The sequence below is a fragment of the Epinephelus fuscoguttatus genome, linkage group LG4 (genome assembly GCF_011397635.1).
Source record: "Epinephelus fuscoguttatus linkage group LG4, E.fuscoguttatus.final_Chr_v1".
Classification (NCBI taxonomy): Eukaryota; Metazoa; Chordata; class Actinopteri; order Perciformes; family Serranidae; genus Epinephelus; species Epinephelus fuscoguttatus.
The window spans coordinates 45964161-45978937 of record NC_064755.1 but is presented as its reverse complement, the minus strand read 5'-3'; the positions used below and the strand labels follow the sequence as shown (position 1 = coordinate 45978937).

General features: G+C 40.8%; 2 protein-coding genes across 5 annotated transcripts in view; both read right to left on the bottom strand.

Moving 5' to 3' along the window:
• Positions 1-18: 18 nt before the first annotated feature.
• LOC125888097 (troponin I, fast skeletal muscle-like) lies at positions 19-8737 on the bottom strand. Of its 2 annotated transcripts, XM_049575294.1 has the most exons (9): positions 7533-8737; positions 7162-7288; positions 6985-7044; positions 4390-4422; positions 4180-4219; positions 3304-3432; positions 2005-2094; positions 277-450; positions 19-181 (listed from the first exon to the last, which is right to left on the bottom strand). In XM_049575294.1, exons 4-9 carry the CDS (start codon positions 4395-4397, stop codon positions 104-106), a joined length of 519 nt encoding a protein of 172 aa, XP_049431251.1. In that variant the 5' UTR covers positions 4398-4422; positions 6985-7044; positions 7162-7288; positions 7533-8737; the 3' UTR covers positions 19-103. The 2 variants fall into 2 exon arrangements, with proteins under 2 accessions (XP_049431251.1, XP_049431250.1); XM_049575293.1 differs by having other exon boundaries at positions 6985-7288.
• Positions 8738-11386: 2649 nt separating this feature from the next.
• Positions 11387-14777, bottom strand: part of LOC125888095 (troponin I, fast skeletal muscle-like) — a 31308-nt gene continuing 27917 nt past the window's right edge. For all 3 annotated transcript variants that reach the window (XM_049575289.1, XM_049575290.1, XM_049575288.1), the window contains 4 exons: positions 14266-14394; positions 13895-13984; positions 11668-11841; positions 11387-11579 (listed from right to left, as the gene is read on the bottom strand). In XM_049575289.1, the coding sequence (XP_049431246.1) occupies positions 11502-11579; positions 11668-11841; positions 13895-13984; positions 14266-14394 (471 nt within the window). In that variant the 3' untranslated portion in view covers positions 11387-11501. The remainder of the gene's footprint in view (positions 11580-11667; positions 11842-13894; positions 13985-14265; positions 14395-14777) is intronic.

Sequence of the window (14777 nt, the reverse complement as noted above, 5' to 3'; positions counted from 1 at the left end):
TGCAGCGTGACATCAATGCCTTATTCCAAAAAATAATTTAATGGCACGAGTTTTTTCAAAGATGTAACAAAGAGTTGTAGAAGCCCACAAGAAGTGAAAGTCTTTAGGAAGTCTCGAACATCTTCTTCCTGTCGGCTTTGTCCTCAACGTTCTTACGCCAGTCGCCGACGCCCTCGCCAGCCTGAAGGACGGACACATTCGACACAGTGATGCAGGTCACGTAACACCAACCCAACGTGGAGTGCATATGAAGTCAGTGATGTATCTGAGTCTCACCTCCTCTTTGACCTCCTTCTTGACCTGCTTCAGGTTGGCCCTCAGGTCCATGGTCACCTTGTGTTTTCCTCCCAGCAGAGCCTGCAGCATGGTGTCGGCCGACATACGCACTTTCTTCAGGGCGGGTTTCTTCACTCCGGCCAGCTCCACCACCTTCATCTTCAGATCCTCGATCTAAAGACACACAGACGTGAAGCTCAAACAGCTGCAGATACAGTCACACACAGTGCTGGAGTGTAACTAAGTACTTTTGACATACATGCACTTTTTCACAGCTACAGTGTTGATCTCTCATCTAAAACTAAAACAAGACTTATGTTCCCTCAAACCTGCAGGCAACTCATTGATCTGCTCTGCTCTTAGTTGTCCTTGCGTGTTGCTGTATTATTCGCAGTAATGAGTTTGACAGTGGCGCCCGTCAAAAGGCTCAACAGCTTCTCCCTGACGCCCCTGTTTGAGTGTCTCGAGGACATTAAAGCACGGATGGTGCTAAACTTCTTTAATATAAATGAAAGTAAAACAGAAGTTGTTGTCTTTGAATCAAGTGGTGTTAGCCTAGTTTCTTCCAGTGACTTGGGTTTCCTGTTAAACCTGTGGTCTCTAACCTTGGCGTCAAAATAGACAGTGCTCTTACACTTGAAAAGCAGATAAATGCTGTAGTGAAGTCCAGTTGTTATAATTTGAGGCTTGTATCAAAAATCAAACCTGTGCTTTCTTTTAATGACCTTGAGCGGGTTATCCATGCTTTTGTTTCTAGCTGTTTGGATCACTGCAACGCACTGTATGTGGGGCTAAACCAGGCCTCCCTAGAACGTTTGCAGGTTGTTCAAAACGCAGCAGCACGCCTCCTAACAGGTACCTGCAGGCGTGAGCACATCACACCCATCCTGGCCTCCCTCCATTGGCTTCTGATCAAGTTGAGAATTGATTTTAAGATTTTATTGTTTGTTTTTAAAGCGCTGAATGGGCGAGCTCCCCAATACATCGTCAACTTCCTAAAAGTGCACACCCCCTCAAGGTCACTGAGGTCGGCCGATCAGCTGCGGCTTGTGGTCCCAAAAAGCCGTTTGAAAACGAGAGGTGACCGCGCCTTCTCGGGAGCTGCACCCAGGCGATGGAATGACCTGCCCACACATGTCAAAATGGCCCCACTGTAGAATCTTTGAAGTCCCGCCTCAAGACCCGCTTGTTTTCCTTGGCTTTTGATTCTGGTTGACGAGTAGACCAACCTGTCTCTGTGTCTTTTATCTCTTGAGCTTGCTGTACTCTCTGCATCTCTTCTGCATCTATGACCTGTATATGCTTATGTGTAGTTTTGTGCAGCACTTTGGTGACTTTGTGTTTTAGAAAAGTGCTATATAAATAAAATGGACTGGTATAATCTTTCTGAAGCACTGGAAGGTGCTGTGAGCTTCACATTTACCTCTGTGCAGAAACAGGGACTGGCTCATTTGTAAAATAGGAACAGCAGTAAGTTTAATTGAAAAATCTGAGACAATGACTTCCCTGTGATTTTTACACTTAGCAAAGTCATTAAATGAGTGAGACTGGACCCTGTGATGGGCCGGATCTGGTCTGTGGGCCGTGTTTTATGTTTGACACCCCTGCTCTAATTACATAATCAGAATAAAGCTATGATAAAAATAGGGTTCAGAGTTTTAAATGAAAAGTTTAGTTACTCTTTAACATCAAATCAAATACATTTGACATTAGTGTGACTGTCTCTACCTCTTTATCTGTCTTTGCCACTTTGGCCTCAGAGTCGTATCTGTCCTCATCGATCTTGTCGAGGGCCTGGTGCAGCTTTTTGCAGATTTCCTGTTGATATAAAAAGAAAACAAAATCAGCTCCGTTCAGTCTCTCTTTAGCACTCAGAGTTTGTTTCCCCACAATATTTTTATTTAAATATTCATGCCATAAAATACAGAACACATAACGTAGCATGTAACTGCTGCCTCAAGACAGAACCAAGACAAGTTGATGCTTTTTTCCTTCAACATCAAACACACGTGGTTGAGTTCAGGAAACAAGAACAGGGTTTGGCTTTAGATCTTACAGGAAGCGAACACCGGCCTCCTGGGTGAAAGTTAATGGTTGTTGGACCCATCCACCCTCCCACCCTATCTACTCAGACGTTTACCGCCTTAAAGGGATAGTGCACCCAAAAATGAAAATTCAGCCATTATCTACTCACCCATATGCCGAGGGAGGCTCAGGTGAAGTTTTAGAGTCCTCACATCACTTGCAGAGATCCAAGGGGAGAGGAGGTAGCAACACAACTCCACCTAATGGAGGCTGACGGCGCCCCAGATTCAAACGTCCAAAAACACATCATTGAAACCACAAAATATCTCCATACTGCTCATCCGTAGTGATCCAAGTGTCCTGAAGCCCCGACATAAAAAGTTGTTTGGAAAAACCTCATTTGAACTCTGTTTTTAGCCTCATTGTAGCCTGTAGCTCTGACTGCCTCTCTGGGCACCGCGCTCACGTGTGTGTCGGGGCTTCAGGACACTTGGATCACTACGGACGAGCAGTATGGAGATATTTTGTGGTTTCAATGATGTGTTTTTGGACGTTTGAATCTGGGGCGCCGTCAGCCTCCATTAGGTGGAGTTGTGTTGCTACCTCCTCTCCCCTTGGATCTCTGCAAGTGATGTGAGGACTCTAAAACTTCACCTGAGCCTCCCTCGGCATATGGGTGAGTAGATAATGGCTGAATTTTCATTTTTGGGTGCACTATCCCTTTAACTTTCATTGTTGTTCCGCCATTTTCCCCTCTGATGCCGGCAGGTGCTGCAACCCATCACGTATCATGCTGATGTGAAAAGACAGTTTTTTTCATCTGTGTCTGATGCAGGAAGTCATTGACTTGTTATTTCAACGTCAGAGTGAGACTGGTTTGGCATCAACCATTTACACTGTATTAATTCAAGGTGTGTACAGTATTTATAGACTTCAGCACCAGCTGAGCTCCAGACTGTGTTTCTTTTCTGCGTGTTTCGGGCTGTTTTTGTTTCTTCTCACCATCAGAGCCGCCTGGTCTCCGCTCATGTCGGGGGCGGGGCATTTCTCTGCCATGTAAGCTTCTTTGGCGGCTGCGATGTCAGTAGCTTCCTGCTCGAGCCAGTTAGCAGCGATCTGCAGTATCACACTCTGCAGGACGAGGACACACACACACACACACACAAACACACACTCTGTTAAGTGACAGTGACGCAAAAGGCTTCTTATTGTTCTCAGAACAACAATAATTAATCTTTTGGCCGGTTGGAGACAAATATACGGAGGCTGAGAAAGGCCGTGCTTGAAATTATTTTTTTTAATGTTTTTATCTCGGGATCACAAGTTAATTATTTTGTTATCTCGAGTTAACAGACTCATTTTTTGTTGTGATTACATGGTAATTTATGTCAAGTCTGGAGAAAACAAAAGGCTAAAAGATAACAAGATAATTTATCACAAGAAAACGACTTCTGTTTTATCGACTTCACTGGATAATAATAATAATAATAATAATAATAATAATTATACTGTGGGTGAGTCATCGCCTGTGAATAACTATCGCGAGTCTTTTTCTTGAGATAAATTATCTTGTTATTTCTAGAAATTTGCTTTTTTTCCCCGAGAATCAACATAAATCACCACGTTATCACAAAAAGATTAAACAATAATGAAATCATTTACCTGTGCTCTCAAGATAAAAGCATTTTAAATAAATAAATAAATAAATAACTACAAGCACTGCCGTTTATGGCTTCCATACTGAAGAACCTTACACAGTCCTGTCATGTCACAATATGCCGTTTACATTTTAGCACATTATTCCCTTTTTGTTTTTACACCCAACAAACACCTGAGCAACATCAGAATCTGATCATTTTTAATCAGTGTTAATCTCACCTTGAGATGATGCCTGCGGCTCGATGTCATCTTCTTTCCCCTGTAAGTAATAAAAAAGTAAAACAATAAGAACACTTTCACAGAAATCATCAAAAAATGATGAATAATAATAATAATAAATCAAAATGATGTTCTTTTACTTAAAATCCAGATCGTACGTGTTTCTGGGTTAGTTTGTGTGCAGAGTGAAAGAAAAGTCAATAAACTCACTCAGACATCTCGACTTCTTTTTGGTTTCAGACTCTGTTAATAATCAGAAAAATCAAGGAGACAGTTAGGACAGAAATAAGAAACTATTAAACAACACCTGCGTCTGTAAGTGACTTTGGTGAGTATAAACATGAACAAACATAACAGAATCACAATAAGTTGATATCAAAGAACAACAAGACTGATACCAACACTTAAATAATGTGCTGATACATTTAATAAACATCTGCTTGTTTGTGTCCTTTTATAACCCCATTAGCAGCTGTGTTTTTCTGCCGGTCATACAAACAAATGTCATATTCAAACTCTCAATATTTATTATTATTCTAAAATCATTGTCTTCACTTTAAACCAAAAATATTTCATCTCATTTTTCTTTAATTTTTTTATTTTAATATGGTTTTATTTTTATTTTATTCTCATAATATTTCAATTTTTAAAAAAATAAAAAATCAAATTTCTTAATCAAATACAAAGAGAACACTGAATACATTGCACTCTGTTTTTAATGTTCCTTTTACACAGCAACACATTTTCCCACTAAATTACCGTAAACTTTAGGCAGCTGTCGCTCACGGCATCCTCCCATTAATTTACAGTGTCACTACCATAATTCACTTCAACAGTCTATCCTGCTGAGACCCTGTGTCGTCATATGAGGACGTCACATTTTGGGTTTACGTGATCTTAGACTTCATCCTCCTCGAGTTTGACCTGTTGTCCTCGTTTGTGGACACTGCCATCTAGTGGCAGTAAGAGCACAGCACACCAATCCACGTAAGAACAAGATGGCTGCCATCTCTGCCAAGTCAGTCAGTCTCCCGACACACATGTTCACATGTTGTGACTGAAACTTGTTTATTTATGATTAATAACGTTTGTAGCTTGATATGGCAACAAATCTTTAGCAATTTAAGCAACAGTAACGCGACAAGACACTGTTGATTAGGAAGTACTCGTCTGAGGACACTGGGACTTATCAGGTCCTGTTAATCCCAAATAACTAGGAGAAATTAAAAATGCATAGCGAATAAAAGTTTGGGTCTCAGGGGGATATTACTGTTAAATTTATGACTGTATTCCACAGTAAAATATGAGTTTACAGTGTCATACTGTGGCTAACCTGCCAGTAATACACTGTACCTCCACAGTCTTATTACTGTAATCTACACTAATGTATTTTACCTTCAGTTTCTCTGTAATGCATTTACATTTTTATAAAGATTATTATAAATGTAAATAATATTCTGTCTGTACAAAACAAAGCCTAACAAATGAAAATGATCCCATGTACAGACAAACTGTCAGAGACGAAACCTTTAAACCACTTTAAATGAGAAACATTTGTCAGAGTCAGTGTCAGTGTCTGTCAAACTGTGGTCTGGGGGCCACTGGGGGCCCCTCTGTAGGCTCCAGGGGACTCATGTGTCGTTTCTCTCTCAGGCCAGAGCTAATCCTGGCTCAGGGTCAAAGGTCAACACTGACGTCTAAGATTTATCTGTGAGCAGTGACACAGACGGTAGCTCATCTGACAGGTGAGGCAGGCGTCAACAATCAGTCAAGTAAAAGTCGACACAAGTCAACTGCATGTGAAACAAACCACATTCAGACTCTCACTAATTTAATCTCAGCTGAGTCTCATCTGAGAACAGATTTACTCTTATCATGTATAGATTATATTTCATTATTTTTATTTTATTATCTTATTTTGGATCATTATGTTACATTATTTAATTGAATCTAATCTAATTTAATTTAATTTATTCTGTATTATATTATAACTATAATTTTGTCAGTAATCAAACTCCCTTTCCTTTTATTTACTCATTATTTTAATTTTTCCTCTTTTACCTTTAACTCGAGCCTGGTTCAGTTTAAAAGATGCTGACTTGCGTCATCTATAGTTACATCACGTATTTTTCTCCCTGAGCTCTAACCTGTCCGAGGTAATCTGATATCTAGGTTACGTCTCACTCAAAGGTCGTTGGATATATGAGACAGGAAACACTGACCAGCGAGGAGCCAAAGACTTTCCTAACAAATGCAAAAGTTTTTGCTCCTGCTGGAAGAAGAGGAAGGAAATTCTTTGCCTACTTTTTGCGTGCAGAAGGCAGAATTTTTTTTTTTTTAGGTTTGCATGTGTAAAATCTGGATTTAAAAAGGGAACATTAAAACACAACATATCGCATCCAGACACGACACAGTAAAACATAAAAACACCATATACTATAGAAACTAAAGGGGCCCAGGTACTCCACCCTGAGGTCCACACCAGTACTAAATACTTTGTGGAAATATTCATTAACGTCTGGTTTATAAATGAAAGAAAATTGTCACTTAAAACAAGAACTTCACTTCTTAAATTTAGGAAAATGCAAAGTTTAGGCAGGATGAATCTTCATTTTCAAATGGTTTCAACTATTTTAAAGAGAAATTATGTAAACTTTTCAATAGATCTGTGCTCATGACACGACGTTAGGGTGCACTGAGGCAAAAAAGAATCAAGTATACAAAAAAAAAGAAACTTAGGTCCTTAAATTTGAAAAAAAAAAAAACTTAGCTTATTATTACCCACAAAGTAAAAGAGCTTCTCACCTACACAGTGACGAGGAGGAGGAGGAGGTGGAGGAGGAGCAGCAGAGACTGACAGAAGGACTGAGAGAAAGTGGGGGAGTCACAGACTAAAATGTGAAATCTGTGGGGGTATATATATGAGCTTGGACAGATATTTGAAGGTTTCTCTTTATGGTCATGAGAATGTCTGAGACCAACCAGGCCGAAGAGCTCCTGAAATACCGTCATGGTTTGACCACTCAGGTTGTAAATCGTCCATCAGTGTCTGATATCTGCTCAGGCCGAGGTGGTCAGCAGTCCTCAGGGGCGGGGGGGGGGGAGAGACCTGGGGAACACACAAGAAAAATATCACAAGACATGAAGTTCATAAACCTAAAGTGTTTAAGTGTCTGTAATCAGCTGATGTGAGGCGGACATGTTTGTTTGCTTTGAAGGCACTTTTATATGATGAAACATCAGAATATTAATAAGGTTTTAAACGTGACCACTGTGTATTTAAGCACAATAACAAAACAGCACTTCACCTCTCCCAACAACAAACACGTCATGAGGGAGCTTTAAAGACAAACCTCTTTTGTTTCTGCTGCAGTTCATTCTGGACTCAGACACGACAACTGAAACACAACACGGACTGAAATCAAACAAAAACAACAAAAACACAAAGATCAATAATTTTACCTTTTTATATAAAACTGACTGAAGGTGACATTTAATGACAGAAACGTTTAAATGAGACATTTCTGCACATAAAAGCAGAATAAAATGAGATGTGTCTCACCTTCTGTTTGAACAGAGTCCTCCTCTGATCAGTACGATCGATGGGAAACATTCATGTGTTTATCAGTGGAGGAGCAACGTATTTTTGTAAAAATGACAAAAAAATGGGTATTTGAAAAAGAAAAGAGTTCAGCTGATGAAGAGCTTTGACATCAGTCAGTATCACGAGACATAAGTAATAAACTGTATCAACAAGCAGCAGTTAAACTGAGTGAGGTCATAAATTACAATAAAATGCAAATTATTTGGACAAAATTTCTTAATTAAAGAGTCAGAAAGAAGCGTCCACCGGACTTTAAAAAATGTTTTAAAAATACGTTAAAAAAAAAAAGTAGTGAACATGAAAACAAAAATAAACAGCTCAGTATTTTGTGAAATTTGTCAAAATATGTGATTTAAGGAATTTGACCAGAGGAATTTTTGTCTTCATGTGTCCAACATGAACATGTGACGAAAACTACAGACTGAAACACTGAACACAGAGAGAGTAGTGAAGTCCTCTGCTGACACCGTGTGGTCGCCGTCATCGCCAACATTTACTCCCCTTGTTAAAGCATTTAGTAACTGGGTTATAACACATTCAAAAGTTGTGAGCAGATTTAAGTTTATTAACCCTTTGAAACCTTGATTTCGTTTGAAAGTGAGCAACAAAAGAAATGTCCCCAAAAGCAGGAAATCAGGAAAAAGAGAAAATTATGAAAATCAAGAAAATTAAAAACAAATAAAAAAGTAAATGACCTGGAAAGTGCTTTAAAATTACAATACTTCTTTGCAATAATTAAAAAAAATTAAATAATAATAATAATTATGAATATAATTTTCCCCTAGCTTTTTTCTTTCTTTCTTTTTTTTTAAAGTTTGTGGAACAATTCTCACTGCTTATTTTATTTTATTTATTTATTTATTTATTTATTATCATATTTTAGAATGAAACTGCACCAATTTGCTCAGAGAGGGTTCAAAGGTTTTAATACTTGTCTGAAAGCAGAAAAAGAAAAGTGATGTTGCTCCAAGTCTCAAAGGGTTAATGTATTTTAGTGGAGGCTGCTGAGAAACATGATGAGATGCAATATAGTAAAGCACAGCTGTGATAATACAAAATATGTTTTCATAAGGGGCATTAAAACAGCTGGCGATGACTCTACATTAATATAATATGTGTGTGTAAATATAAGTATGAAGCACTGAGTCATTAGGCTGCGTTCCTAATTACAGATCTAAAATACAAATGTGTCTCAAAAGTATCTCTACCTGAATAGTTTTTTTTAAATTGAATATGGATTTGAGCGTGTCTTATAAAACATATTCTAAAAACAAAGTTCAGGTACTTGCTTGTTTTCTAGAGCTTTCCACAGTCTCGTGTGGACTTCTTCAGTAAACCCTCAGGCGTTATCACATGACCCAAGCACGAAAAATGTTGATCATGTGAGAACATGTGGTCCTGAGGGGTCTGCAGGAGGTGAGAGGACAGGACCGAAAGCTCTGGGAAGGTCAGTAAGTGAACCTTGAGTTTAGAACATGTAATCATAGATAGGTTAGGGGGTTTTGTAACTGGGTTTTGTTTCATTATTTGAAGTGTTAAGTTTTAACATTTAAAATCAAGGGTGGCTGAAAAGAGCAAACACACTGCAGCGGCCCAAGAGACGCTGAAGCTTCAGAAACAACAGCAATTCAAAAACACGTCCAAAAATCCAAAACAAATACACGCTGCGAACACAGAAATGATGACCAGCCGGGCAACACAACAGAGGTTGTCCAGGTCTCTAGAGGCAACACGTCCTCACTGTGACCTCGTCACATGTCCACGTTTGGTCATGGACTTTCCACGTCCACATATGACGTCCAAGGTACCCTGGGTGTGTTGGTTGTTGACGTTCTGGGATGCCGTGTCAACTTCAGCCTGTTACATGCATTGTCTGTTTTCACAGGATTATTTTTTCCTTCAGCAACAACAACACGTGGTTGGGTTTAAGAAAAAAGAACAGGCTTTAGAATCTCACAAGACGTGAACACCGCTCTCAGGTGAAAGTCGGTGTTTGTTGGACACATCCACCCGCCCCAGGCAGACTTTCATCGCCTTAACTTTTGTCCTTGTGCTTGTGTTTCCCCCGATGCTGCCGGGCATTGTTAAACTATAACTGCAACCGGCCACATATCATGCCGACATTAAAGGATGACTATTTTCTTTGGTTTCTGTCGCCGCAAGTCACTGCCCAAGCACCAGATTACCAGGACTTTGGAGTGAGATCGGCTCCTAGAGCGAGCACTAAGAGGAACAGTTTCATCCTGAGAGAGACCAGACGAGAGCGTGTAAAAGACAAAGGCCCGACGTAAAAAATATTGAGTATCTTTTTATGTTGGGCCTTACTCTCTCATCTCAGCTGATCTCTCGGGTCATAAGTCAAGCTGTTTGACTTTCACCTCCCTCTGTGGTATCTGTATCTGCAGCATGTTTGCTGCTAAAATGTTGGAATTGTACGTTTCTGCAAACCACTGATGAGCTACATTTGCACATTATTATGTTACATTACATTTCAACAACGGCATGGTTAATGTGTGGTTTAAGCACAAAAACCACTTGGTTGTGGTTAGGAAGAGATTATGGAAGTGCCTGATTTAGGGGGCCACAATCCTGGCTGGAAATGCAGCGACGTCTCTGTTAAAAATAAGCACTGTTTGTGCCTAAAAAGCAGCCAGGAATACATAGATGGGTTCCTAAAAAACTAGCCATGTTTGGTGCTTCAAGAGCAGCTCTGCCATCACTCATTAAACAAACTGGTGGCGTACAGCTTGGCAGGTGTCTCATCAAGGTGTCACGAAGTCCACCATCCCCTCCAGTTCACATGCTACGCCACTGTAGAAACACTGATATGTTCGTGGTTTGCTGAAACGTACAATGCCGACATTCTCCTGCCGACTTGTTCTGAAGCTGCAGCACGTTTCTCCTTATGGAAATGTTTTGGGACGTTGAAGCATTTGCTCTCTCAGCCACCGTAGCAGAAAATAATAAAAGCATTTTCCTAAGTCTAAGAAGCGAACTATTAAACGACAGGTCAACATTCACTTTTCACAGCTCCCTGATCACATGACTACAGATGGAAGCATGGATATTGTGTCTCGTGCCTCACTGACATGCACAGCACTACAAGGAGCAGCACAACACAACCTCATTAAAGCTCGGCCCCGCCCTCAAACACAGCTCACGATATTATAAAGTTCAGTCACGTCAGAAAATTCAGTTTTAATCAAAAGTAGTAAAAGTAAAAAAGCTTTTGTTGCAGCAGATATTAGCTGAACTTAAAATAAGCATGAATTCTGTTTGAGGGCAGGTGGAGCTTTAACGCCTGACAAGAACAAACACAGGTAAACGAGCTAAATGTCGATCTTAAGAACTCCGAAATGATTTCAGTTTCATCAAGGTGTGTCATGCGCTTCGTCTGCAGTGGTGTGCGTCACCGAGTCAAAGACAGAATACCTCATGACGAACAGACTTAGGAAATAAAAACACATTTATTACAAAAACACTATGAAGCAGGAAGTTGTCAAAAGTCAACAGGAAGTCACACTACAGAATAAAGGTCTGATATCGGAGAAGGAAATCAAAGCTGAACCACTCACTATACAAATGTACAATGACAGGCCAAACTGAAACTTACAGATTTAATGAAACAAAAAGGTTTTTCAATTCGTCTAAAAATTCCATAAATTCCATAAAAAGTGCTAACAGCCAGAGAGCGACTACAGGAGCGGCGGTGGATTCTTTAGGAGGTCTCGAACATCTTCTTCCTGTCAGTTTTCTCCTCAATGTTCTTACGCCAGTCGCCGAGCGCCTCTGCAGGCTGCAAGACACAGACAGGTCACGGTCAACAGGCGTCGACTGCTTGTGTATGTGTTTACCTGAGTGGCTGACGTCCTGCAGACACTCACCTCCTCTTTCACCTCCTTCTTGACCTGCTTCAGGTTGGCCCTCAGGTCCAGGTTGACCGTGTGTTTGGAGCCCAGCAGAGCCTTCAGCATGGCGTCAGCGGACATACGCACTCTCTTCAAAGCGGGTTTCTTCACTCCGGCCAGGTCGATCACTTTGATCTTCAGGTCCTCGATCTGCGAGGAAGAGTCTGATGAAGTTCTGCTCTTTTCTGGTCGTCAACACATCTCATGTTCACACTCAGATCGACACAAACAAGTACAGTGTGTGTATCTACAGCCTGATGTATCTTCTTCCTCCACTGTAGCTCCGGTGTAGGGTGCGCGTCTACACAGAACCTGCACCTCCCCACACATATAACTATACTCCATGGTGTTGCAGACCTCCTGTCTGTCTCTGTAAGCTGAAACCATTTCCCTCAGTGAAACAAAGCTCTTATTTAAAGTAAAGGTAAAGTAAAGTTCCACTGATTGTCACACACCTGAGTGTGTGAAATTTGTTCTCCGCATTTGACCCATCCCCTGAGGGAGCGGTGAGCAGCAGTGGTGCTGCGCTCGGGAATCATGTGGTGATCTAACCCCCCAATTCCAACCCTTGATGCTGAGTGCCATGCAGGGAGGCAATGGGTCCCATTTTTACAGTCTTTGGTATGACCCGGCCGGGGATCGAACCCACGACCTCCCAGTCTCAGGGCGGACACTCTACCACTAGGCCTTTACTTTACTTTACTTACTTTACTTTGATTTTACATATAAGAAACAATAATTGTGAAGACAATAAAGCCTTATTTAGGTAGGAAAACTCCTCTTGCCACAAGGCTAATTTATGCAGTGTAAAATGTCATAGCCTTATGCTAATAACGTTAGCATGTATTTGTGGGGAAAATGTGTTCAGAAAAAGATCTGTGTTTTGTCTCTGAATCTTGTGAGTTATAATGAAGCCAGTTTGTGCACTTGTGTTCGAAATTATTGCTATTAAGCCATGTTTACTGTGTGTTTTAGGTGTGTTAGGCTGCTGTCAGCCCTAGAGTGGTCTCCTCTGGTCTGAATCAGGGACTCATGTTGTTCCAAAGTTGTATAATTGCCTAGAGTTGGTTGGTGTTCTCACGGCAGCATTTACAAGAGGACCAGATCAAATGCCTTGTGTGAGAAAGCTGCTCTTGATTGGTCAGAATTTCCATGTGGGAAAAATCCAGGAAGTAAAGCAAACGTTGAAGAAGAGTACACTTGCAAGATAAATGTGACACTTTCTAATGTCACAATGGAGGGACAACTACGCAGGTTGATTTTAGCGCTGCTCATCGTGGACTATATTGCTGTCATTGTTCATTTTAGTCAAAGCATACAGTTTGAAAACGAGGCAAACGCGGCTCCAACTAGAAAACAATGTTTTGATGCATTGGATGTGCTGAATGTGCATATTAAGGCAGTACAGGAGGAGGTGCACATTAATAATCCTCCAGGACTGTAACATGCTCATGTTTAACCCAAACAATGTGTCATGTGACTGCAGTTGCTTCACATCCAGGTCGCAACAACTACGCAGGTTGATTTTAGCGCTGGCATTGATCTCAGCCTGTGGACCTTTTTTGTGGCCGTCCAGCTCAGTTGAATTGGTGCGCGGGTGTTTCTTCTGCCATCCTCTCTCGATTTGTTCAGTGTACTGATGCAGCCACTTTCAATTTTTGCTGCCTTAAATAGGCGCTGTTTCACAGCAGCACCTAAAACTTAAAAATAATAACTCCCACAAGCTGCTGGTACTTTTATACGCCCTGTCCATATCAAGTTCTCTGAGTGATTCATAATAGCCCTAAATAAACTGCATTACCCATGGGGCAGTGGTCGCACTACGTGATGCTCACCTGTTCCCGTTCTCGCCTGCCTGCTGTTTTTGTCAACAGTGAGTCTAAATGACGTTGGGCTGACTCCAACACAAACTGAGCATGAGCAGAGTCAGATACATCAGCATGTTTGTGAGAGGAGCACTGACACTTATTTCTTTCCATTTCAAGCAAAAACTTGACACGTCATGACCTCACAGACACAACAGGAAAAGGAAGAGCAGTCAGAGGAAAAAAAGGCCAGACCACACACACTCCTGATGACGAACACACACTGAGTTCAGTCTGAATGATTTCTGTCAGCTGTTTGTCGTGTTTGCATACGTGTGGTGAGAAGCTCAAAGGCCGCACAGCAGCAGGAGGAGGAGGAGGAGGAGGAGGAGACGTACCTCTTTGTCAGCTTTGGTCACTTTGACCTCCATGTCGTACCTTTCTTCATCCACTTTGTCGATGAGGGCGTGCAGTTTTTTGCAGGTTTCCTAAAGACGCAGACAGACGTGATGTTTACTCACCGATCCCAACCCTTCACTGATGACATCATGCTGCAAACTGCTGCTAATAAACACTTATCTAATCATGCTGGTGTCAACTTTAGTATGAAGTATGTTAATATAAGGTAATAAAATACAATAGAAGAGAAATAAAAATGTGCATTATGACACAATGTTAGCAACAGTACTTAAGACATACAAGAGGTGTTAAGACACCTGCACAGTTGAGTAATTGAACAGTATGTGCGAACATTAAATAAAACACTCACTATGAGGGCACTGTGGTCTCCGCTGGTGTTGGGCTTGGGGCAATGCTCAGCCATGTAGTTCTGCTTGGTGACTACGAGCTCCTGTTTCTCCTTTGCGATCCAGGTGGCCGCGGTGGACAGTATCAAACTCTGCAGGGACACATCGAGGAGCGAGAGTCAGCAGAGGGAGGACTAATGTGCTCTTTAATGGTTTCATACAGTCATTCATCAGGTTTAAGAACGTTTGTGAGGATTATTTTTTATCTCTAAATGTGAACACTGTTGTGAGTTTTGCACATGTGATAAAAATGTTCTGACTCTGAAGGCGTTAACAAATTAGACCTGTCCCTTTATCATTATTACTTCCTGTTTAACAACCTGTTTACATCTCTGTATGTTGATTACTTCTCATTACGCATATGTTTACATTCACATTACATATTGACTGTACACCTGTCAACCACATATTGTGTATTATATTTTATATACTTTATATTTTAACTATTTTCCGCCTTAGATTCTTGTTTTTTCAG